Here is a 24,258-nt window from a genome sequence, read left to right as displayed (position 1 = left end):
TGGTGGCCACACACAGACAGACACACACCTCTTGAGGATGAGGGGCAGAGGATGAGTATACCACAGAGTGAAATATATCACAGTCCTGGCCCCTGGGATCAGAGAAGAAAAGTAGGAGGATGCAGAAAAAGCAAGGCCAGACCAGAGTAGGGAGACTTCCTAACTCAGGAGTCAAGGGACTCCACATTCCCCTTATCCCATATCATATCCAGTTCATATCCAGTCTCCGCTCCTACGTGTTCGGACGCACACACCACAGATAGCAAAGACAGCACTTTATTGTGTTGAGTCTGTGGGTGTTCCTCCCAGACTGGCTGCAGGCAGATAACTCATAGTAGGAGACTATTGCCCATCCGGGGGTAGGTATTTACTGGGCTGGTACCGGCTGGGGGGTCTCACGCCCACTCCCAGGCCTCTCCAGTCCGTTCTGTTCTGATTCTGGCTCAGGATGCTCCAGGGCATGCCGGGTGTCTGCTTGCCATAGCTGGACCAGGTCCGTGGGGGTCTTTCCTGCCTGGAGAAAACAGGAAACTATTCAGGTTTCAGCAGCCCAACAGAAATTGCTCTCAGCTACATCCGTGGTTCTCAACTGGAGGCATCTAGTGGGCAGAGGCCTGCGATGCTGTATAACCCTCCTACAAGGCACAGGAAAGTCCCTTCATTATGAATTGCCCAGCATCAGTGTCTGCAGTGCTGAATACCCTTTCCACGTGCTCCTGCCTTCTCAATGCCTCTTAGCCTTTCTTGTGTCAGGAGAACCTTTCCATGCCCCTCTTTTGTGACTGTTCTGTGGACTAAGGCTTGGATCAGAGAACATCTATTCTCAGAACACCTGAGGCCCGCCAAGAACCAACATGATGTCTTAGAATGGTCCCACCAACCAAGTACTTTGACTCTCCTCCAGCTGGACCTCCATGATGGGGCCTGAACACTAAGGTCCCCTTTGCCTTACATGGGGATCTTGGGGAAGTCCTCTCAACCACCTCTCCTATTGTTTCTCTGAACTTGTGGTCTGGACCTTGACACATAAAGAGAGATCTGGGAAGGTAGGTGATTAGGGTGTCATGGCCAATGGCATGTGTACCTAGGCTGTGGCTGCCCCATGGCCTCTGCAGACCATCCACTAAGCGTCCACAGCTTTAAGGGCTCACCCTACCACCAGCAAGAGACATACACTCACCAGGTTCCTAGCCATCATGTCAGCCCCATGCAAGAGCAGCAGTTTGATGATTTTGTAGCGGTTGAGTCTCACAGCATCGTGCAGGGCGCTGTCCCCTTCCTAGAGCAGGTGTAACACAGAGCATGACCCCTGAGGTCAGTGGGTGAGCAGGGTTAGAAGAGATGGGCCTTACTCAGAAGCTGCAGTCCATGGGTCCTGTAAGGAAGGACTACCCGCGCATGGCAGCCTGTGAGCTGCCCTTACACCCACGGTGGCTGAGCAGGGCAGGACGCAAGCACTCACCCTGTCTTTGGCATTGATATCCAGACCCAGGGAAAGAAAGTGTTCCACAATCTCCACGTGCCCGGTACGGACAGCCACATGCAGGGGAGTGCTCAGTAGCTGTGTGGGGAGGAAGGAGGACTGTTGGCATGTGGGTCTGGAACATGGTGTCCTGGGGTGGGGAAACTATCATGTCTAGTTTAATCCTACTCCCAAGTCTAAGAGACAAGGCCTGAGCCTTGGAGAGGAGACAACGGTACAGCATGCCACTATCCTCAGTGGTCTAGTCATACAGCTTCAAGTGCTGTGTCCTCTGGCTAGCCTATCATGCTTCCCCTCTTGCCTAGCAGTGAGCTACTACTGTCTACCCTCTACTCTTTTTTAAAAAAGACAGGGTCTCACTACGTAACCCAGGTAGCTGCAAACTCTCAATTCTCCTGCCTCTGCCTCCCGGGTGCTGGGATTGCAGAGGAGCACTACTATGCCTGGGTTCTTCTTTAATTAATTGACTTGTTTTTTTCATTGGGGTGCTGAGGATTGAGCCCACGGTCTTGTACATGCTAGGCAAGGATGCTACTACCAAGTCACCCTCCCAGCCCATTCTTCTGCATAGACCAGGCTGGCCTTGAACTTAGAATTCCTCCTGCTTCTGCCTCCTGAGTACTGGAATTAAAAGTGTGTGCTACCATGCCCAGCTTCTTTTTAATAATTATATCAGATGTCATTAATTAAGGGATGACTGTGATAGACACAGCAAAAACTTCGTATGTTAAAAAGTAATTCATTTACAAACATTCCCCTCCCAATCTACGTAAGAACGCCACAAGTTTTACAGCTGAAGAACAGTGTCTCAGAGGTCAAGGTTGCATGTAAAGAAATGGATGGATAGAAGGATGATAGATTAATAAGTAAATGAATAAATAGATGGATGGGCAGGTGGATGATGAAGGACGGCAGGATGTACAAATCCTGTCTCTTCGCAGGGGACCACGCCTCCACGAGAGCAGGTCTTTTGTCTTTCTCTCCTCTCAGCTCTCGCTCCCAAGCTTCCTGAAGGGCCGGAAGCTTCTCCACAGCCACTCTAGAAACCTGGCTAGCCCACTGCTTGCCTACCACTAGTGCTTCCTTGCCATTTGCCGCCCTCCACCCTCCCTGTGGCATCCCGGTGTGGCTGCACCGGGCACCACAGCCTCACCTTGTCTCTCACGTTGGTGTTGGCTCCTCGGCTTTGCAGGAGTCTCACCACCTCCAGGTGGCCTCCACGGCAGGCCCAGTGCATGGCTGTGCAGTCCAGCTAGAAGGGATGGATGGGACGTAATGGCAGAGCTGTAGGGAAGAAAGTTCCCTGGGGGAAGGTTGAAGCCAAGAAGGCAGAGGACACACACACACACACACACACACACACACACACACACACACACACACACACGGGACAGGGAGTAGGACAGACAACCCAGGGCCCAACTAGTCTCCAGTGAGAGTCACAGAGGCAACTCAGGGGAGAGATGGGGCTTACCAATGTCACAGGACACACAGAGGTAGGATCTGCCCCGACAGGAAGTAGAACTCTACTGATGGTGGATCTACTTCTTACCTCCTACCCAACACCTGCCCTCTCACCCGATCCTGGAAGTCCACGGTGGCCCCACTCTCCAGAAGTTTCTCCAATATCTCCATGTGGCCCTCCAGGGAGGCACGATGTAGTGCTGTCCGTCGGAACTGCCCCAAAGAGACTGTCAGGCCTAAGTCCCAGGCCTGAGCCTATATCCCATCAAACCGAAGCCCAGGCCTGAGCCTATATCCCATCAAACCGGGGCCCAGGCCTGAGCCTATATCCCATCAAACCGAGGCCCAGGCCTGAGCCTATATCCCATCAAACTGGGGCCCAGGCCTGAGCCTATATCCCATCAAACCGAGGCCCAGGCCTGAGCCTATATCCCATCAAACCGAGGCCCAGGCCTGAGCCTATATCCCATCAAACCAGGGCCCAGGCCTGAGCCTATATCCCATCAAACCGAGGCCTAGGTCTCGCCAAAACTTGGGGCCCACGTGTTCTGTGTTCAGCCAGCTCTTACTCAGACTGGCCTTGAAGTCCCGCCCTGGCGCTCCAGTCCCTTCACCCTTTGCCCAGCTGGATGCTCTGCTGCCATGGCTATTCTGCCCTCACTTGCTATGATGTTGGTGATGAACTGCAGCTCAGTGCCATGATTTCCCTGAGCCCTCTTTGCCAAGATGCTCCCCGGTGATTCCTGGGTCTAGGGAGCATTGGCAAGCTGAACTCCATTCCCCCACACCTGATTACTGATTCAAGGAAGGAACAAATTCCCCTCTCTCAAGGCCAGTTTTTGCTTTGGATTCGGGAAACCTTCCTGCCATTATGCAAATCTTTCTATATGCTAATGTCCTTCATAGCCTTCCTCTTGTTGTTTCTTGTTTTGTACTCTTAGCTTATAGGAAATGGGAGAAAAAAGATTAAGACCCTCTACTATAATGCAGAGTGGCCCAAGGGTGGGTGGCCATTGGTAGGCTTGCACTCATGAGAGAGGTAAGAGCAAGGAGCACCTTAAAAGTGCCAAGAGGCAATTCCAGAGGAAAAAAGTACAACAGGTGACAGAAAAACTTAAAAAACAGACGGTGGCCATAGTCGCACATGACATATTTCATGTTAAATATTTCCACAGTAGAATAATAAAAATAGGGGCTGGGGTATGAATCAGTGGTAGAGCACATGCCTAGCACACACAATGCCCTGGCACTACAAACGATACTAACAATATTAATAAATAATTGTAAGCCAGGCATGGTGGTGCATGGCTTTAATCCCAGAACACAGAGGCACAGGCAGGCAGATCTCTGTGAGTTCAAGGACAGCCAGAGCTACACAGTGAGACCTTGTGTCAAAATAAATAAATATAAATAATTGTAAAAAGAAGCAGGAGCATGTGCCATGAGAAAGAGAAAGTATCCTATCTCAGCACGTGCTTTATAATCTTTCCATCCATTCAACACCTATTGAGGCACTCATGGTCCATTTGATCATTACTTATTGGAAAGGCCATGTTCACCGTAGCAGAATCTGAATCTCGGAGAGACAACAGCCCAGCCACAGGTCCCACAGCTAGGAAGTGGAGACATAGGATTTCAGCCCAATCTTCCCAGCCTGAGCTCTCTTAATTGGATTCCATTCCTTCATCTCCCATACAGAAACATGTGACATTTGTTATGGAGGTGGTCTGAGCTGGGGAAAGGTCTAAAAAGAATTGGGGGAAATTGTGGAGTGAGGAAGGAAGCATCCACCCCAAGAACATCCATGTGTGTTCTCAAACGAGCCCAGAAATGGAGCTGATCCAGGACCTGACCCGGGTATGGTGGTGGTCCTGAAGGGGAGGCGTGCACCGGAGGGGACCATCACCTCATCACAGGTGTCTGCCGAACCTCCATCCGCCAGGAACTTGTCAATGACTTTCATCCTCCCCTCCACTGCAGCTTTCAGGAATGTTTCCTCGTCCACAGGGCCGGTCTGCAGGAAGAGCATCCACTCACAGAGAACAGTAGGGAGATTCGGGGCTTCCCAGGCTCCCCCTGCCCACATTTGTCTATCCCAGGACCCTTACGATCTCCTCCGGCTCTGGAGGTGGCTCCTGGGCCGCAGCCAGTGCGTCTCGCTTCTTCTGCTTGCGTTTTTTCCTCAGTTCGATGAGGTTCTGGATCCCACCCACGTCAATGATCTCACGCCGCAGGTCCAGGGATGTCTTGCGCACGCGCTCTTGGCCCTGCATGGGGTTGGTAGAGAGTGTGGGGAACTCGGATGGTCCAGGAGCTGAGCAGGCAGCGGGATGAGGCGGGTAGGGGTCTGGCTGCCCTGCCACTCTGTCCTGTCACGGGTTCCCCACTTACCTTCACCTTTTGTAAAGCGGGACTCTGCATCCCAAGGCGCTTCTCTTCCTCTAGAACCAGCATGTCCATGGACAGCTTCCCAGGAGCTGCTCTTCGAAGTTTCTGGAAAGCCATTGAAAGCCATTTAAGATTATTTGGTAACAGCTATTGGTGTGGTTTTCAGCCAAGTGGGAGGTTATGATCAATTTTTGTCAGGGTGTGGTAGTTCACACCTACAATCTCAGCACTCGGGAAACTGAAACAGGAGGATTACTGCACTCGAGGGCCCATCTCTTCCACAGAGTGAGTTCCAGGCTAGCTGGTGCTACATAGTGAGACCCTGTCTCAAAACCCAAAACAACAAAAACCACCACAACAAATTCTAGCATACCTAAGTCTACTGTATAAAATATGTCATATTTCTTTATAACCTACACACAGAGTCCTATAAACTTTCTTTTTTTCTTTTCGAGACAGGGTTTCTCTGGTTAGCCCTGATTGTCCAGAATTCGCTTTGTAGATCAGACTGGCCTCAAACTCAGAGCTCTGCCTGTCTCTGCCTCCTAAGTGCTGGGATTAAAGGCGTGTGCACCACCACCAGGAGGCTGTTCTGTATATTTTCATCTCAATATTACATATAATGACTAATACAGTGTGAATGCTGTATAGTTCTTTTTATTGTTTAGGGGATAAAGACAAGGGGAAAAGTCTGCTCATGTTCATTACAGATACAAATTTAAATTTTTCCAAAGAGCTGAAGAGCTGGCTCAGGAGTTAAAAGCATGAGCTGCTCTTCGGAGGACCTGGGTTTGATTCCCAGCACCCACATGGCGACTGTAATTCCAGTTCTAGGGAATCCAACTCCCTCTTCTGGCCTCTGCAGGCACCAGACATGCTTGTGGGGCAAGATATACACAGAGAAAAGCATTCACCCACATAAAGTTGTAAGAAAGTTTCCATCTGTGGTTGTTCAAGTCCAGAGAGGTAGAGCCCAAGGACACAGGGGTCCAATTGGGGAAATCTCCTTTGGTGAGGTCATTGTGATCAGGTGGTAGTTTTTTCTCCCAGGCCCTACACAGGCTAGGCAAGAGCTCTACCACTGAGCTGCGGCCCCCAGTCCCATCACCTCTTTCCTTTTGCAAAGCCCTTTGGCAATATAAAAGCTTGCCAGTTCTATCAGGAACTGCATTTTCTCCAGAAATGTTCAGCCCTGTGAAATCTAGAGCTTGGATGGAACAGCAGCTTCTAGCTTTCCTGGTCATGTAGTCGTGGTATGATGAGCCTCCTCTCTCCACCTGAATGAAGCTGGTTTTTCCAGGCTGCTTCTCCACTCTTAGTGAAGTTCTGGCACCCCCTTCCTGGAGTCTCCCAAGCAGCTCAGATAGTTGTGAACCTAGGAATAAGTGCCCGGGATGAGGGTAACAAAGTAGGAGGTCGGCTGGGGAGAACTTGCCCCCCATGTGGCCCAAGCACCTTGCTCATTTCCCACTGGTCCCTGGTGTTAGCTTCTCCAGGGAGGGCTCTAGGTTTTATTTCTGATGCCTCCCATTTACTTTTATTTTTTTGTAGTACTGAGCATGAAACTCAGGGCTGTATATGTCAGTCGAGTGCTCCACCAAATGAGCTACACCCCTCTCCAGGGTTTGTTTTGAAGGTCTCCTTGACTGCCTCTTTTGCCAGGTTTATATGACTCTATGGTGTGAGGTCTCCCTGTGCTGGTCTCACCTGAAACAAGCATCTTTTTCTAGGGAAGACAGACATGACCTTGGGCTAAAACTACTGTTGCTTGTGGGACCCTGGCTTGGTGACTGGAAAGCATCCAGAGGGAGGACTTCCGGCTGAATCACCTGCTGTCTCCATCAATCACTGTGACAGGGCCTGGCATGTACTGGTTCCTCACCCACACTGCTCGTTAAATGAACGGACAAGGAATGAGTGAGCGCATAATGGCACGCAGACTCAGCATTCCTGGCGTCCTGCAGCTCTGGGCAAGGATGACCTTACCTGGTAAGCCACAGCCCAAGGCGGCCTCTGCACCTCTGCTCCTACCAACATGAGGGGCCACAGGCTCCCTGTGAGGCAGGAGGGATTATTTATGGATTGTAGCACCACCCACTTCTTCTTCAGGCTGCCTCTGGGTGTGTGTTTGTGGGCTGGCAGAGTCTGCACTCAGTGAATGCTTGTGAGATTGGATGCAGGTTTGTGAATCAAAACAAAACTCCCATCTGACTCCACAGACCACACTTCAGATGAGAGAGAACGCTTGTGAAGAGCTCGGCCCAGAGGCTGGCTCTGTGGGCACCTGTGTCCTTGCAGCCCTGGGGCTATATTTGTTGGATGAATGAATGGAAGAGGACTGCTATGTGTCCCCTTGTGGAAGGTTCCAGTGTGTTGTGGCAGCCCTCCAGAAATGACACAGCAGCCTGACTCCTGCCCAGCAGCAACAGCCATGTGCACATGATGGGGGCAGGGGTGAGAGTGAGATTCCTGGAGGTCCAGGGATGCCCTGGGGCTGTCCACACGCCTCTTTGATAAATCTGAGTCACCTCTTCTCTGAAATGACCACTGCTGAGTTCCTGTAGTGCCCTCCCCCATCCACCCACTGCAAAAAATTCTTTTCAGAGACATCAGACCTGTCTCTAATGCAAGTCAGATGTCACAACTCTCCCTCATTCTGGAACATTTCGTGGCCCCCCACTGCCCACAGGACATGCACCTCTTTTTTTTTTTTTTTTTTTTTTTTTTTTTTCCGAGACAGGGTTTCTCTGTGTAGCTTTGCGCCTTTCCTGGAACTCACTTGGTAGCCCAGGCTGGCCTCGAACTCATAGAGATCCGCCTGGCTCTGCCTCCCGAGTGCTGGGAGGACATGAACCTCTTACCTGGCCTTCCCTAGTGCGTCCTCTGCCTCCTTTCCAACTTATTGTCACACATTCTCGTGACTGCCATACCTTCACCATGAAAACTGCAGCTCCTCTCTCTCTCTCTCTCTCTCTCTCTCTCTCTCTCTCTCTCTCTCTCTCTCTCTCTCTCTCTCTCTCTCTCTCTCTCTCTCTCTCTCTCTCTCTCTCTCTCTCTCTCTCTCTCTCTCTCTCTCAGCCTGAAATACTCTCACCACATCCTGACTGCACTTAGCACTCCTAAAGGCCCAGCTCACATACTGTCCTGCTCAGAGTAGTCCCAGAAGGCTGGAGTGGCACCCACCCTGCTCATCACAACTGTCCATTTTCTATTTGGCCATTTCTGCTGCCTTCTTAGTTGACTATGCAAAGAAGTGTTAGTTAAAATGAATGCCCGCCTTCCTCTATGCTTTGGACTCTAGGCTCTTTTTTGGGGGGAGGCGGTAATCTCACCCTGTAGCCCCCCTCTACATTATGGGTGTATACCACCACACCCGACCCGGCTGTTCTGAATAGAATTTAGGGCAGGACTAGTCAGTACCCCAGCCCCACTTACTTGTCCAGGAGAAAATGCACCTGGTGCCTTAGGCCTCAGCACGCACTGCCCACAGTCCTGGGTAAGCCCCGGCTGGCCTTCTCCACCCCCTTCTCAACTCTTATCAGCTTATTCTCCTGGAACAACTAAACGGTGGAGGTGTTCCTCCCCTGGCATCCAGGGGACAGCTGGGGCGTGTGTCTCAGGACCCTCCTGACTCCCCGTAGTGCAGTCTATCTCCCGAAGCCCAGGTGAGTGGGCAGGGTCTTGGGAAGGCCTGCCCCCCACCCCCAAGTGTCTGTTTGAGGGGCTGAAGCCCCATCTCTCACCACCCACAACCCCATCAGGAGCATCCTGGTGTGGAAATGGGCCTGGCCGGGCCCCAGGCGATACCTGCCCAGCATGTTGCCTGCAGCCAGTCCTTCCCTTCCCGACAGTACAGATGGACTCCTTAACCTGGAGCCCCCCCCACCTCCCCAACACCCTTCATTCACCCTGGCTCCCACCTCAGTTTCTTCCTCCTGGGCAAGCCGCTGCTCGATGAGCTCTGTGGCTCTCTGCACTGCCTCGGGACCCTCCATGGTGCCCTCCATGGTGCCCTCCATGACTGCCTCAGCAAGCCACAGGGCACAGGGTCTTTATAGGCCAGAGCACCCACCACGCCCACTGGGCGCCTTTGTCATGAGCTCACGGCCTCAATTCTCCACCTGCGTCCCCCACCTGTCACCTTCACCTCGGACAGCCCCAGGGAGCATGGGAAACCACTGCCCAGGCCAGGGAGGCTGCCCCTCCCCTAACCTCTGGCCTATGGGAGCCAGAAGGCACAGCGCCCCAAGAGGACAGCTGCAGGAAGGGGTCCAGTGTCCTCAGTGCTGGGAACTGGCTAAGTCTTAGCCAGGGTGAATACGCTGCAAAAAGGACCAACATGTTGCCATTGGCCTGGATGGCAGTGCCACCTGCTGGATCCCAAGAAATCCTGTCCGGCTAGTGCCGGACAGGGGGCCTGAAAAAACCAAACATGAGCCCCCAGAGACCTGCGTTTTTAGGGGCTTTGGGGACCTTCTCTAGGCAGGAGTTGGAGCAGCTGCTGCCCTCTGGTGGCAGCACACCCTAGTGAAGCATGGCTACACTGAACAGCATGTCCATTAGCCAGCCACAGACAGACCCCGCCCATCTGTTTGCCTCTTCTTCCCAGGACCCTCCGCAGAACTTACAATGTTGCTTTAAGAGAAGACTCTGGGGAAGCCAGAGCGCAGAGCCAAGGCCAGCTGACAAGGAGTCTATTTAATGCCAGGCTGCCTTGGGCGAAGCTGGCCACACTCCCTAAAAACAGAGTACATGGAGGAAAGGCAGAGACCTGCACTCTCTGAGCTCCACGCCTGCGACTTGCAGCCTGCAGCCCTGGGTCACTGTGACCCAGGTTTAACCTGCAGCCACTGGGCTGCAGATGCCCCAGCTCTGCACTTCCACAACCGCAAGTGATGCCCCTGGTGACACCTTATCTGAGATTCCCTTCTGGTAATGCACACAGTTCTCCAGAGGAAACCCGAGGAACAGACAGACCCCCGCCCGGCCCTGGCTCACACATTTCTGAAAGCTCTGCTCAGACACAGCAGGGCACTCTATCTCCTCCATCTCCATGCTGGCACTGCAGGGCAGCAGGCACAAAGCTCACGCTGCCTTCTGTGGGTGCCCCCCCCCCCCCGCCCCCGGAGCTGAGGACCGAACCCAGCGCTCTACCACTGAGCTAAACCCCCAACCCCTGTGGGCACGCCTTTGCTCTTTCACATGTGCCCCCCCCCATTTAACTGTCCCAGCAACTGCTGCAGGAGGCAGGGCAGGCAGGGCCACCTCCACTTTAAAAAAAGCGAAATGTGTTCGGAGATAAAGAAGGGCAGCTCAGGTTGGATGCTCTACTGTGCCCATCTGTTCCCAAACCAGCAGGAGCTCTGGGCTCCACCATGCTGTGGAATGCAAAGTCAAGGACTAGATGAGGAGGAGCAAAAGGCTTTATTGATAAAATGCAGATGTGTCTGTACACAGGGCCCTGCTGGGGCCGTGACCAGGCTACAGAGCCGACCCTGCCTGGGTTACCGTTGGGGATGGCCCTGTGCAGACCACTGCATAAAGCCTGGCTACCTGGCCCTCTGCCTCATCTCTGCCGATTGTGCTGGGTGCAGGGAGAGGCAGAGAGGCCCGCCTCAAGCTCTCCAAGCCCTGGGGCTCACTGGTGATTCCCTCCCCTCCAGGGGACTGGCACTGTGCCCAGGGCAGAGTCATGGTGAGGGACAAAGGGGGGAGACAGCAATTGCTTCCAACCCTGAGCAGAAAACTGGAGTGAGCACAGTGGTGGCACCAGATGACAGATCTGGGGTCCAGGGTTTGCAGGCCAGCCCCCACGGCGCCAACCCGTGGTGGTGAATGCCAGGTGCCGTTTCTCCGACAAGGTTGACAAGGCCTGTGTGTGGCAGGCAGCTCTGTGGATCCAGCACCCTGGAAGGCAAGTCCCTTCATGGCTCACTAAGAGCCATACAGCAGGGTGGCAGGAGGTGCCCCTGAAGAAGACAACAGCGCTGGGAGGCGGCCACAGGCCGGGGGCCTTGTGCACCAGGCCTAGGCCCCACAGCCTGCAGGGGACCTCCATGGCCTCTCTTCCCAGGAGTCAGCTGTCTATCAGTCCTGGGGTAGTGGGGGCTGGTTGATGATGACCTGGATGACAAAGTCTTTTTGAATCTTGGTTTCCTGGAGCCGTGTGCGGTCTGTAAGCAGCTTCCCAGAGAAGAACCACCTCTGCCAGGACGGCTCGATGCCCTCCTGGCTGTGCAGCTGCCTCTTGAGCTGCCCCACTGTGTCGGGCAGGCTGGCGCTGAGCCTCACGTCCCTGCCTGTGGAGAGGCGCACTTTCAGCGGGAATTCTCGGCGCACACTGGGGGTAGGCTCAGGAGGCTCCAGGCTCTCCTCCTCCGTGTGCTCCAGCAGCAGGTTCACAGGCGGTGACAGGCAATAGATGGGCAGTTGGTATCGATTGCCCAGCTCATCATAGCATTCACAAAGGGTTCCTGTGGGAAAGGCAGGGCAATCAGTGTAGTCTGGGGACCTGCTGTCCTGCACAGAATCCCGTGTCCCCCAAATTCCTATGTTGAAGCCAATTTGGAAGTAATAAGGTTACATGAGTAAATGATAATGTTGGGATAATCTGATGGGATCGGTTTTCTTACAAGGAAAGGCCCCAGAGAACTCTCCGCATCCTCTCTCTCTGCCTGCCTGCCCTGCCTAGCATGTGAAAACAGCAAAGAGGAGAGAACCCTCACCAGAACTAAAATGGCTGGCACTTTCTCCTTGGACTTCTGGAATTGTGAGAAACAGATTTCTAGTGTGTAAGGACCCGTTTGTGGTACTTTGTGACAGCAGATTAACTCACCCACCACAGCTACCGCACAGTCCCCAGTCTTACCCCTTAGTCAGGACACTCTGGGACATCCTTATGACTAGAAGAACACGGGGCTGGCTCCATCAGTCATTTGTTTATTCAACATTTTGGCTGAGTACACACGGTAGGTGCTGGGCTGAGCCCCAATTTCCTTACTGCTATAATGTAATGCAAGTGGGATGCCTTCACCGAGTCTTGAGCACCCCCAAGTGCTTATACTGGACTAGGTGATATTATGCACATCCTGAACACTCCTTTGTGATTGCAAGAGGCTCAGGCTTTAAGGTGAGACAACCTCTGCTCGGGGCCACAAAGCTAGGAAAGGCCACAGGAAAGGGCCGGTCAAGACCTCGGTCTGTGACTGGAGTTCTACAACTGCTTTCCCTTCGCAGCCTAACGAGGGCGCTAGGAACTTAAATGAGACAATGCAGCACAAAGTTCTGGATCAGGACCTCAAAGGCTCTGAGACCCTAAGTACCTCTAGCAAGCCTTTAGCTTGTAGGGCTTTTTTAAATAATATATATATATATGTATATAATTTATTTATTTTTATTTTATTTTCATTTGGTGCTTTGCCTACATGTATGTCTGTGTCAGGGTGTCAGATCTTGGAGTTACAGACAGTTGTTAGCTCCCATGTGGGTGCTGGGAATTGAACCCAGATCCTCTGGAAGAACAGTCAGTGCTCTATCTCTCCAGCCCAGCTTGTAGGTTCTATTGGTGTCTTTCTGTCTTCTCATTAGGCAAAAGGAGATCCTGTCCCTCCTACCTTCCTCAACAGTCTCATATAACCCAGACTGGCCTTGAACTTCAGACTCCCCTGTGCTGAGATCACTGGCATGTGCTACCATGCCTGGTTTTGTATCTTGTGATTCTTGTTCATGCCAGAAAGAGCTGTTTAAGTGAACCCGACAGCCATACATATATGCATATTCCTCCATCCCCACCAGCATAAAGAGAAACTACTGACACCTGGTGGCTTTCCTCCACCTCCATGTTAATGAACCCCGACACCCCCAGCCCCTGCAAGGGTGGACTCGGCGCTGCTTGCTTACCATGAGGCAAAGTGATGCTGGCTCCATCCAGGATGGCCTGAGCCAGCTCATGGTCATTAGCTTCAGCAGCATAGGCGGCAGCCTTGAGGGCATCCCAGATCTCCTTTCGGCCCTCAAAGGCAGGAGCTGTGTCCCAGAACTCATCTCGCTTGCTCCGCAGCTGCCCATCCGTCATGGGGTAGTCACTCTTCCACTTGAGCCGCTCCTTCTTCAAGGGCTCATTCCGTCCTGGGCAAGACAGACACAGGCTCAGCACCCGGCGCCACTTAAGCTGTAATTTGCCCCTCGCTGTCCCCGGCCTCTCAGGCACTTTACTGTACCGCTTCCTACGTATTTAGGGCACTGGGACACGTTCTTAAGAGCAAGGACGAGTTAGACATACAAAATACCTTTTTCGGCCAAGCAGGTTCTTGTCTCTTTGGGTGTTGGTACATGCGCGCGCGCGCGCGCACAGACAGACAGACACACACACACACACACACACACACACACACACACACACACACACACACACACACACGTCAAAAGAAGGTATCTGAGCCCTAGAACTGGACATACAAATGGCTGTGAGCCACTACGAGAACACTGGGAACTGAACTGGGTCCTCTGCACTCTTAACCACTGAGCTGTCTCTCTAACCTTGACCATGTAATTTTGTTTTGGTTTGATTTGGTTTTTCAAGACAGAGTTTCTCTGTGCAGTCCTGGTTGTCCTGGAACTTGCTCTGTAGACCTTGAGCTCACAGAGATGCAACTGCCTCTGCCTCCCGAGCACTGGGATTAAAAGTGTGCACCACCACTGCCCGGGACAATGTAATTTTTTAAGAAAGGAAGAAAGAAGGAAGATAGACAATAAAAAGATCTTAAGTTAGAGACTGTCTGCACAGCCTTTGCTGTTGTTAAAGGTTGTCTGATTGTTTTGTTTTATGAAATGTCTCAAGGCTGATCTGGAGTTTATAAGCTTCCTACCTCAGCTTTCTGAATTCTGAGATTATGAGCATGTACCACCACCTCTAACTTGTTTTTGGACATTTTTATCTTGCTCTTCAATTATAAAAAAAAGTATATAGGAAAGCCAGGTGGTGGTGGCACACTCCTTTAATCCCAGCACTCAGGAGGCAGAGGCAGGCAGATCTCTGTGAGTTCGAGGCCAGCCTGGTCTACAGAGTGAGTTTCAGAAAGGTGAAAAGCTACACAGAGAAACCCTGTCTCGGAAAAAACAAAACAAAACCCAACAAACAAACCAAACAAACAAACAAACAAACAAACAAACAAACAAACAAAAAACAGTATATAGGAGATGGTTCAACAATTAAGAAGACCTGGGTTCAATTCCCAGCACCCACATGGCAGCTCATAACTGTCTGTAATTCCAGTTCCAAGGGACCCAACACCCAGGACAAAACAACAATGCATATAACATTTTTTTTTTAAAAAAAGTTTATGTTTAGCATCAAAGAAATCTGGACACAATCCGTGTATGTAAAACTAACAAGCTAAGACAGAAAGGTGGGTGGGCTAACAAGGGCAGCACAACTGTATGCTGTAGCGGTGTCCCCGACGGCCAGGGTGCCCTCTGTGGCTGAACAGCCTTGGAGCTGCAGTTGGGCTCTTCCCACTGTATCAGAAACTGTGGTGCTAGTGGACTTTCCCAGCTTACACACTTGTGCACTACTGACAGGTCTGCATCCGCAAGTAGCTTAGCTTCATTATAAAATATTTGAATTGTTACTACGGGCCCCTCTTTTCAGCTTTTAAAGAGGATCATGGGAAGAATTACCTTACTAGAAAATCCAGCCCCCCGTGACTTGGGAGGGGAAAAAAAGTCATCGTATGCCCAACCTTATAAATAGCTAAAACAATACCTTAAAAGTCCACAAAGCAGAACTTAATAGGCTGCCACTGGTCCCCTTTACCTTTTGCTATAAATAAACTTTAAACCAAGGAGAAACCCAGTAACATCAACCATTTACAGCCAAGTGTGCCAGAATACAGGTAAGTTCTTGGGACTCAAGATCTTTCTTCCTTAAAAAAACAGCTTTCTGCATGCTGGGCAAGCACCCTGCCACAAAGCTACACATCAAAACAACCCAACAGATGGGAAAACCAAAAGTCTGTCATTTGTCTAAAGCCAAACAGATACTGAATGCACGGCTTTCTGACTCCAAGCCCAGTCCCTTACCACTGCTCTATACTGCCATTGGGAGAAAATGACTTAGACTTCTATCATTCAAAAGGAATGACTGGCTGGGCAGTGGTGGCGCACACCTTTAATCCCTGTACTCCAGAGGCAGAGGCAGGCAGAGCTCTGAGTTCAAAGCCAGCCTGGTCTACAGAATGAGTTCCAGAACAGCCAGGGCTATATGGAGAAACCCTATTTCAAAAACCCAAACCCACCCCTCGCACACACAGAACCCCCTCCCCACACAAGAACCCCCACACACCCCAAAGCAAAACAAAAAAGGAATGATTGTTAACAAGCCAGGGGTGTTGTGCTCACCCATAATTCCAACATTTGGAAGTTAGGGGCAGGAGGATCAGGGCTCAAGGTCACCTTTGCCTACATAGTAAGTTCAAGGCCAGATTGGGCTATGTTTTGCCTCAAAAAACAAACAAATAAATAAAAAAAGTGTATTTATTTGCTTCTCTTGAGTACAGGGGTGTATCAGGATACTATTAAGTACACTGCTTTACACTCCTTTTCCTAGAAAGAAGTTAAGATATTTTCATGCCAATATACAATTTCAACTTTCCCTTTACTTCATTTTCTATTACTGTCAACTTTCCACATGACTAGAAATTATGAACAATTTGAGACTGCAGAGCTGGCTCAGCAGTTAAGAGTGAAGGGAGGAGGCAAAAGCACCTTGTCCTAAGTACTGCCATTTTGACTCTAGATTCAATTTTACCTGCAGAGTGAAAGTTCAGGTTCCTAACACCACGGGGAGCTGGGAATCTTCCAGCAGTTGACCCATCTCCTCCTTAGACAACAGAAATAGTCTGTTATGCCCCTTAGTTCTCTAAAGCATTATGGCCGTTCCACACAGAAAGAACAGTGAATCGGACTGGCTGAACTGGAAAGCTTACATTCTGTGTCGGCTGACAAGGATGGACACACAGGGAGGCCCAGGTCTCTGAACCCCGATTAGTGGGAGACTGCGGCTGTGACCTGACAACAGCCGTTTGTGGTGCTGTGCTTATAAAGCCTGCTGCTGCCCTGCCCGGGCTGCCAGGAGCAGCCAGGCTCCCGAGTCCTGTCCTGCAGCCCTGATGGACCAGGGGCTCCACTTATGTGGTGATTTATTAAAGACCGTAAGTGTTGTCTCTCCTCCCGCGAGGTGCACAGCAGACAAGGTGTAACAAGAGCACTGCTGAACTTCTGGAGGGCCGTCTGCTTCCCAGCTCCCACATGCCAGCACACAACTGTCTGAAATTCCAGAGTCAGGAAACCTAACGCCCTCTTCTGGCCTCCACAGGTACCAGGCATGCACGTGGTGCACAGACTTAGGTATAGGCAAACACTCACACACATAAAATTACTAACATCTTATTGCTCTACCACATAGTTGTGATGAGTGTTTTCTTTTCTTTTTGTAGTGCTAGAACTGAGCCCAGGGCCTTGGAGATACAGATGATTGTTCTATTTTTGAGGTGCATCCATGATCTAATAATTAAAAAGAAATAGCCCTGCCAGGCGGTGGTGGCGCACGCCTTTAATCCCAGCACTCGGGAGGCAGAGCCAGGCGGATCTCTGTGAGTTCGAGGCCAGCCTGGGGTACCAAGTGAGTTCCAGGAAAGGCGCAAAGCTACACAAGAGAAACCCTGTCTCGAAGAAAAAAAAAAAAAAAAAGAAATAGCCAACCAATTTCTACAGCATCTGAAGAAAATTATTTCTGTTAAGTGTCATTTTTCTTGTTACCCAGTCCCAAATGATCTCCAATACAATTCCAGACCATGGTCAAGACTGAGGGTGGAGGCTTCTGTCCCTCAAGGGCACCTGGAGGTTCAGACATCTTAACCTGAGAACTGAGAACTCATAGGAGGTAGGTGAAGCACCCAAGTTCTCCTTGGCCACACAAGTTAAAGGCCATCCTCATCTACCTAGCAAGTTCAAGGCTGTGCTCTCAACAGGGTCATGCAACGGGCTGTGGCCAGGGTGCACTGGTTTGCTCCCGTTGGCAGGGGCAGGAGCGGAGTTACTCAGTGCAAGAGCAAGCTTTTCACTGGCCACCACTGATGCTTCTTATTTACGTATACTTAGGCAGTAGGTACCAGGATGTGATTTCACAGATGACAGGGCAGATGCAGAGAGATTACATGGCCTGCCTGAGGCTGGAGTGAGAAGTTTTACTAAATCCTGGGGCTTGTACTCCAAAATACACAGTCCCCTGTGTGTGAGTAGAAAACTGTGGCCATCATTCAATGGAAAGTGTTCCTAGGAAATAAATCCTCTTCAGAAGAAAACAACTTCAAACCAGGCCTTGAAAATACCCAAGAGACCAGTGTAGTGGTACACACTTTAATCCCAGCACTTGGGAAGAAGAGGCAGATCATCTCTGAGTTCAAGGCCAGCCTGGTCTACAGAGTGAGTTCCAGGACAGTTGGAGCTACACAGCAAGACCCTGGGAGTGGGGGTGGGGCAACAGAGCCAGAGTGGTGGCCCATGCCCCCAGTACTCAAAAGATAGAGGTTGGAGGATCACAAGTTTGAAGTCAGCAAGTATTACACAGTGAGTTTCATGCCAACCTACGTTACCCAGTGAAACCTTTTCAAAAAACAAAACAAAACAAACAAACAAACAAACAAACAAACAAAAAAACCCAACAAAAATAAAGGTCACAAGATGCAATAAATAAAGCAGTATGAGTCAGAGCCAGTGGGTGGCAGAAGAATCAGGCTTACCAGTACTTGAGACTGGGATTTACAGCAGGTTATCAAATAGCAAAGTTAAGAAATAAGAGTCAGCTGAGCAGTGGTGGCACATGCCCTTAATCCCAGCACTCGGGAGGCAGAGCCAGGTGAATCTCTGTGAGTTCGAGGTCAGCCTGGTCTACAGAGCAAGATCCAGGACAGGCACCAAAACTACACAGAGAAACCCTGCCTTGAAACCACCCCCCAAACCCCCCCCCCAAAAAAAAAAAAGAAGGAAGGAAGAAAAGAGTCTTTAAAACACGAGCCAAGGAAAGGGGATTTTAAAGACCTCACAGAATTTAAAAGAGCCTTCTAGGACTGCTAGCGGTAAAAAAAAAAAAAAAAAAAAAAAAAAAAAAAACAGTCACAGGGTAACAACGGGAAGGAGGCAAACCTCATGGAAATTATCCAGGAGTTGGGGAACGGCTCAGTGGGTCAAGGTCTTCCCATGCAAGCATGAGGAACTGAGTTTAGATCCCAGCACCCGTGGAAACCTAGAAGCCAGCCAGTTCACCCCGTGAGCTCTGTGTCACTGAGACCCTGTTTTAAAGCAAGGTGGAGGGTGTTGGATGACGTCTAGCACTGGCCTCTGCACTTACGTGCACTGCACAGGCACATGTCATCTAGACGTCTACTCCCTAACCTGACCTATCCATCTAGTTCAGTTCTGGCCAAGTTACTTTTTTATGCTTGAGGACAGTTTTATTAGTGACGAAAAGGGAATTACCCTAGATCAGGCAAGCTAGAAATCCCAGGAGCTGCCTGGAGGAGGAGGAGCAAAGGGAAAAGGCCATGCTGTCTGAGTTAGCAGCATGGAGGCCCCCATGGCAGCAGGCGGCAACACAGCAGGGGTGGAGGCTTCAGAGACAACGTCAGGCAGCCCAAGCTGCATGGAAAAAGCGTACTTAAGCTCTTGCCAGTCCGAAAGAAAATAAAGTGTTACTTTTCGGAGAACTTCATGGCAGCTCGGCTTATAAGGACTGCCATGAAGCTGCTTTTTAAAATGATTTATATTTAATTATGTGTCTATGTGTGTGTGTGTGTGTATGTGAGTGTAGGTGCTGACAAAGAGTCCAGAAGAGGGTGTTGGACCCCCTGAAGCTGAAGTTTCAGCCAGCTGTGAGCTACCAGATGTGGGTGCTGGGAACCCAACTCAGATCCTCTGAAAAAGCAGAATGTGCTTTTAGCCACATGGCTATTTCTCTAGACTGCCAATAAAGTTTTGTTATTGTTGTTTTGCTTTGTTTTTCAAGACAGGGTTCCTTTGTGTAAACCCCGCTGTCCTGGAATTCACTTTGTAGACCAGGCTGGCCTTGAATTCAGAGATCCACCTGCCTCTGCCTCAGAGTGCTGTGATTAAAGGTATTTGCCACCACCCCTGGCTCTCAATAAAGGTTTGTTGTTGTTTTTTTTTTTTTTTTTTTTGGTTTTTTGAGACAGGGTTTCTCTTGTGTAGCTTTGCGCTTTTCCTGGAACTCACTTGGTAGCCCAGACTGGCCTCGAACTCACAGAGATCCGCCTGCCTCTGCCTCCCGAGTGCTGGGATTAAAGGCATGCGCCACCACTGCCCGGCTTTTTTTTTTTTTTTTTTTTTTTTTTTTTTTTTTTTTTTTTTGAGACAGGGTTTCTCTGTGTAGCTTTGCGCTTTTCCTGGAACTCACTTGGTAGTCCAGGCTGGCCTCAAACTCACAGAGATCTGCCTGGCTCTGCCTCCCGAGTGCTGGGATTAAAGGGATGCACCAACACCATTCAGCTTCAATAAAGTTCTTTTTTTTTAAAATTTTTTATTTATAATTTTCTTTTTTTAAAAAAAGACTTAATCATTTATTATGTATATAGTGTTCTGCCTGCATGTATGCCTGCAGGCCAGAAGAGGGCACCAGATCTTGTTATAGATGGCTGTGAGCCACCACGTGGTTGCTGGGAATTGAACTCTGGGCCTCTGGAAGAGCAGCCCGTACCCTTAACTACCCAGCCATCTCTCCAGCCCTCAATAAAGTTCTTACTGGGAGTTTTCTCCAAGGAAATGGAAGGCCAGTTCTACAATTTTTATAAACGTTTATAGGAGAGGTGGCTCTGTGGGTAGGGCCTGGAGTTCGGGTGTCCAGAGCCAGGTGTAAGCGCCCTCAGTTTGGTACGGAGACAGGAGAATCGCTGGGGCTTACTGGCTGTCAGCTCAGCTCTTCCGGTCACGGAGAGAACCGGTCCTAAGGGAAGAGGGTGGAGGGCAATAGGAGAACATCTGACATTCTCCTTTGCTGGCCTCTGAGAACGGGCATGCGCATATATCACACCTACACATTTCCACACACATGAAACAAGAAAGGGGAGGAAGGAAGAAGGGAATATTTGTGTGGAAGAACAAAGCTGCTTCTGCACAAGAATATAGTAGGTTGGCCCACACTGCCGTTATCAAGGCCCAGTATAATTCTACAGTCATCACAACAGGTCAAACAGGTCAAAAGAACAGAAAGAGAGCCCAGAAATGGACCCAGGTGCACATACCACCTTGCTTACGGCAAGAAAGAACATTGCTGAAGGGCACAGGGGTAGAAGGTGGGCTATTTGGTGTTTGTGTTGGGGTTACAGGTTTTCCATACAGGAAGACCAAACAATCCCTACACCCTCTACCATCCACAAAAATCAAAACAAGATCAATGGAAAGAAAGGATGCACCGAGGAAACAGTTGGGAACACATTTTTTGGATGAACTTTGAAGACGTTTTTGCCCTGAGAAGGAAGTAGTTCCCCTTGTGATTCCTGTACCCTTTGCTCCTGCTTCTTTGGGTCTTGGTGACTACTACTTGATTAGCACGGTGATCCATCAGGAGACATGGCTTGGAGCAGGGATGCCCTGGAGGATGCCCGCCCGGGCGTGACCTTCTACTCTCTGCTCGTGCTCTTTGGCTTCTTGAGCCTCCTTGTGGGTTTCCTTGCTGCTACATGTCTTCTCTGTCTGTCTGTCTGTCTGCTGCTTCTAGGTTGGCCAGAGGTCAGGTCTGGAGCATGGGCAACTCCTAACCTGCTGAGGACTGAGGAAAACGATACAACCGACTGTCAGTACCGTCTTTTGTCCTCTCTTTCCTTTTCTATCAGACAGGGTGCACACCTTTAGTTCTAGCACTCAGGAGGCAGAGGCAGGCGGATCTCAACGAGTTTGAGGCTACAAGGCGAGTTCCACGACAGCCAGGGCTACACAGGGAAACCCTGTCTCAAAAACCAAAACCAACTAACCAACCAAACAAACAAACAAAACCCCCCAAAATGTAGGTGACAATCTGGCCCTGAACTCCTAACCCTAACCGTCCTGTCCTAACCTCCCCATGCTAGAACTACAGAAACGTGCCCACATGCTCTGTTAGGCACAGGTTTCCTATAGAAGACCTACAGAAGCTTTGGGACATTTAACATTACCTCAGCTGTGCCTGGCAACTGAGATTACTGAGTTGTGACCCTAAGGACATCTGAACTGTAACTATGCACACATACCTCTCTCCTGGGTACTCTCTGTGTAACGGACTGATCTTCACAATAACATCCCTGTAGTGGTGTGCTGTACAACTGAGAGGACCCAAGTTCAAATCTCTAGAACCCACATAAACGAAGGGTGTGGCAGTATGGTGTCTGTAATCTGAGTGCTTCTATCTCACCTTGGAAGCTGTCTTTGTTCACAGCCTCTTTGGGGGGGGGGGTGCGGCTATGTTCATAAACCTCTTAAAGTAACCTCTGGGGTTCTCTCTCCTCCACCCAGACAGCAGCTAACTTTCTCAAGTGTCATTTACACTTCTTATCCATGGGTTGACACTGCACATGAACCTTTCCAAGTATCCACAGCACTCACAATGACCCGTGATACAAGGCCTTACACGCTTCCCTCACCTGTGGAGGGTCTTCTTGACATGAGACAGTACAACACGGTGGTGAGGCAGGAGCAAAGGATTGGCAGAGTTAACACCAGACAAGCAAGACCCCGGCCGGTGGCTCCAGAGTTGTTCCCCTCTGTGCCAGCAGAGGGCAGTGGCAGCATCTCTGGGCCAGCTTGGTGCTTTCATCAGTGGGTCAAACGCAGCATAAAAATACCAGCTCTCTAGGCACAAATGTGAACACTGACAGGACACATGCCTGGATGTCTCAGCCCCACATACTGGTGTGCACAATCAGACAAAATCCAAAACAGAAAGGAAGTCTTTCACCTAAGCATCTAAGTTAATTGATGATGGCTTTCTTTGTTTTGTTTTTTTAAGACAGGGTTTCTCTGTACAGCTCTGGCTATTCTGGAACTCTCTCTATAAGCCAGGCTGGCTTCATCTGCCTCTGCCTCCTAAATGCTGGGGTTAAAGGCATGTGCCACCATGCCCGGCTTTGATGATGGCTTTTAAATTTTACTTTCAAGATATTTTGTAGGTAGTTGAATCAAACAAAACAACAACAAATTGAGGCTGGGAAAGTGGCTTAGTGAGTAAAGTACTTGCTACATAAATGTGAGGACCTCAGTTCAAATCCCCAGAACCATGTAAAAGCAGGGCAAGGTCGTGCAGGTCTGTAATCCCTGTGCTTCATCTACAGTGAGCTGAGGGCACCCCTCCTGCAACACCAGCCAGCTAGCCTGGTGTACCCAGCAGCACACAACAGAGACTGGTTCAAACCAAGTGGAAGGTGAGGGCCACAGCCTGATGCTATGGCTGCCACTAGAGTCGGGGAGGAGACAGGAATTAGGCCCTTTCCGCTGAGGACTCAGAGGCATTCAGTCTGAGGACTCGTGGAGACAGGATCTTCTCTTTTCGGCTGAGGAGTTGGCGAGGTGAGAAGTGGCTGTGCCTTGTGTCCTCTGATCTTCAGGCAAGTTTTTATTAGAGTACAACAAAATATCACCACAGTCTCGAAAAGATATGAAAACTCATATGCCACACAAATTGTTATAAACCTTATTAAGCCCATTTATTTGATATGCTATCAAAAGAACGAAAGTATATCCCTCTGACTCAACTTTTGGCTTTCTAGGAATTCATTCTAAGAAGAGAGAGAGCACTGTGACAAAGCTGTTCAACTCAGCATGGTCTCAGCAGAGAAAGCGGGAACGACTGAAATGCACACGACCAGGAAAGGGGAAATAAAACCTGTGTCTGTACCAAGCCATTGGTGGCAGCCACTTTGTAACAAGGAGGAAAGGTTCTAGAACAGCAAGTGCTCTGTTCCCCAGCTTCGGCTTCTAAAAGCATGCATAATTGTATAAATATTAAGAAGACCAGAAGAATTAACTTATACTGAAATGTGAATAGTGGCTATAACTGAATGGCAGTTACCAGTCAATTTTTTTTTTGCTTATGTTCTCCAAATTCTCTACAATGAGAATTAATTGCTTCTGTAATAAGATTATCATGAAAGTTGTTAATAAGCACAGAGGACACATGGTGTTTGGGGGAGCAGCCAGAGAAAAGCTGGAAGAACTCAGGAAGCCAGAGAGTGGGGCTGAGGACGGTGGTGAGCCAAGAAAAAGAGCCACAGCTCCAGGGGTTCAGCCCTGGCAGCCCAGTTTTGTTTAGGGCCAGGGCAGGCTCTGCTGAGTTCAACAGCAAAAGCATCCAGTGGCAACTACTTAGGACTCCACTTCCCCTGCATAAGCTCCAGTCAAAGATGGGGTAAAGGAAACGCTCCCTGCTCGGGATGAGGCCCACAAAAGACTTTAAACACACTAATTTAGCAGTCAAGGCACATCACCATAGTAGGGATAGAAGAAACATCTGCAAGGTCCTGGGTTCCTATGCTCCGGGTGGGCAGGCAATAGCAAGACACTTGTGACTGGGCAGAAGGTGTGTGTGTGTGTGTGTGTGTGTGTGTGTGTGTGTGTGTGTGTGTGTGTGTGTGCGACCAGAGTGGCCCTGCACTGGAGCTTCCTGGGTGCCGCTGAAGAGCACAGACTCAGGCTGGCAAAGCTCAGATGGTTCGGCAGGTAGAAACCCTCGCTGCGTACGTCTGATGACTTGAGTCTGATCCCTGAAACCAGTGTGTGTGTGTGTGTGTGTGTGTGTGTGCGCGCGCGCGCGCGCGCGCGCGCGTGCATGTGTGGAGGTCAGAGGACAGGCCTGGGGGTATAGCTTAGTAGCAGAGTGCTTA

The 24,258-nt window shown here is 50.1% G+C and overlaps 2 protein-coding genes across 3 annotated transcripts in view; both read right to left on the bottom strand.

Moving 5' to 3' along the window:
- Positions 1 to 260: 260 nt before the first annotated feature.
- On the bottom strand, positions 261 to 9,535 carry Ankrd2 (ankyrin repeat domain 2). The gene is made up of 9 exons (XM_006990465.4): positions 9,256 to 9,535; positions 5,339 to 5,440; positions 5,056 to 5,214; positions 4,854 to 4,961; positions 3,062 to 3,160; positions 2,637 to 2,735; positions 1,463 to 1,561; positions 1,181 to 1,279; positions 261 to 514 (listed from the first exon to the last, which is right to left on the bottom strand). The coding sequence occupies exons 1-9, from the start codon at positions 9,352 to 9,354 to the stop codon at positions 368 to 370; spliced, it is 1,011 nt and encodes a 336-aa protein (XP_006990527.2). The 5' UTR covers positions 9,355 to 9,535; the 3' UTR covers positions 261 to 367.
- Positions 9,536 to 10,740: 1,205 nt separating this feature from the next.
- Ubtd1 (ubiquitin domain containing 1) overlaps positions 10,741 to 24,258 on the bottom strand; it is a 59,646-nt gene continuing 46,128 nt past the window's right edge. For both annotated transcript variants that reach the window (XM_006990464.4, XM_076563111.1), the window contains exons 2-3: positions 13,235 to 13,462; positions 10,741 to 11,808 (exon numbers count right to left, since the gene is read on the bottom strand). In XM_006990464.4, coding sequence (XP_006990526.1) covers positions 11,423 to 11,808; positions 13,235 to 13,462 — 614 coding nt within the window. In that variant the 3' untranslated portion in view covers positions 10,741 to 11,422. The remainder of the gene's footprint in view (positions 11,809 to 13,234; positions 13,463 to 24,258) is intronic.

Source organism: Peromyscus maniculatus, chromosome 1, assembly GCF_049852395.1.
Source record: "Peromyscus maniculatus bairdii isolate BWxNUB_F1_BW_parent chromosome 1, HU_Pman_BW_mat_3.1, whole genome shotgun sequence".
Lineage (NCBI taxonomy): Eukaryota > Metazoa > Chordata > Mammalia > Rodentia > Cricetidae > Peromyscus > Peromyscus maniculatus.
Note: the sequence above shows the minus strand (reverse complement) of the source record. Positions and strands in the feature narration are given on the sequence as shown.

Bases quoted from the DNA above. Each gene is read 5' to 3' on its own strand.
- Ankrd2 (XM_006990465.4), bottom strand. From the start codon at position 9,354: ATGGAGGGCACCATGGAGGGCACCATGGAGGGTCCCGAGGCAGTGCAG. The intron at 5,215-5,338 runs GTAAGTGGGGAA...AACCCCATGCAG, and splicing joins CCGCTTTACAAAAGGTGAAG to GGCCAAGAGCGCGTGCGCAA. The intron at 1,562-2,636 runs GTGAGGCTGTGG...CTCCCCACACAG, and splicing joins ACACCAACGTGAGAGACAAG to CTACTGAGCACTCCCCTGCA.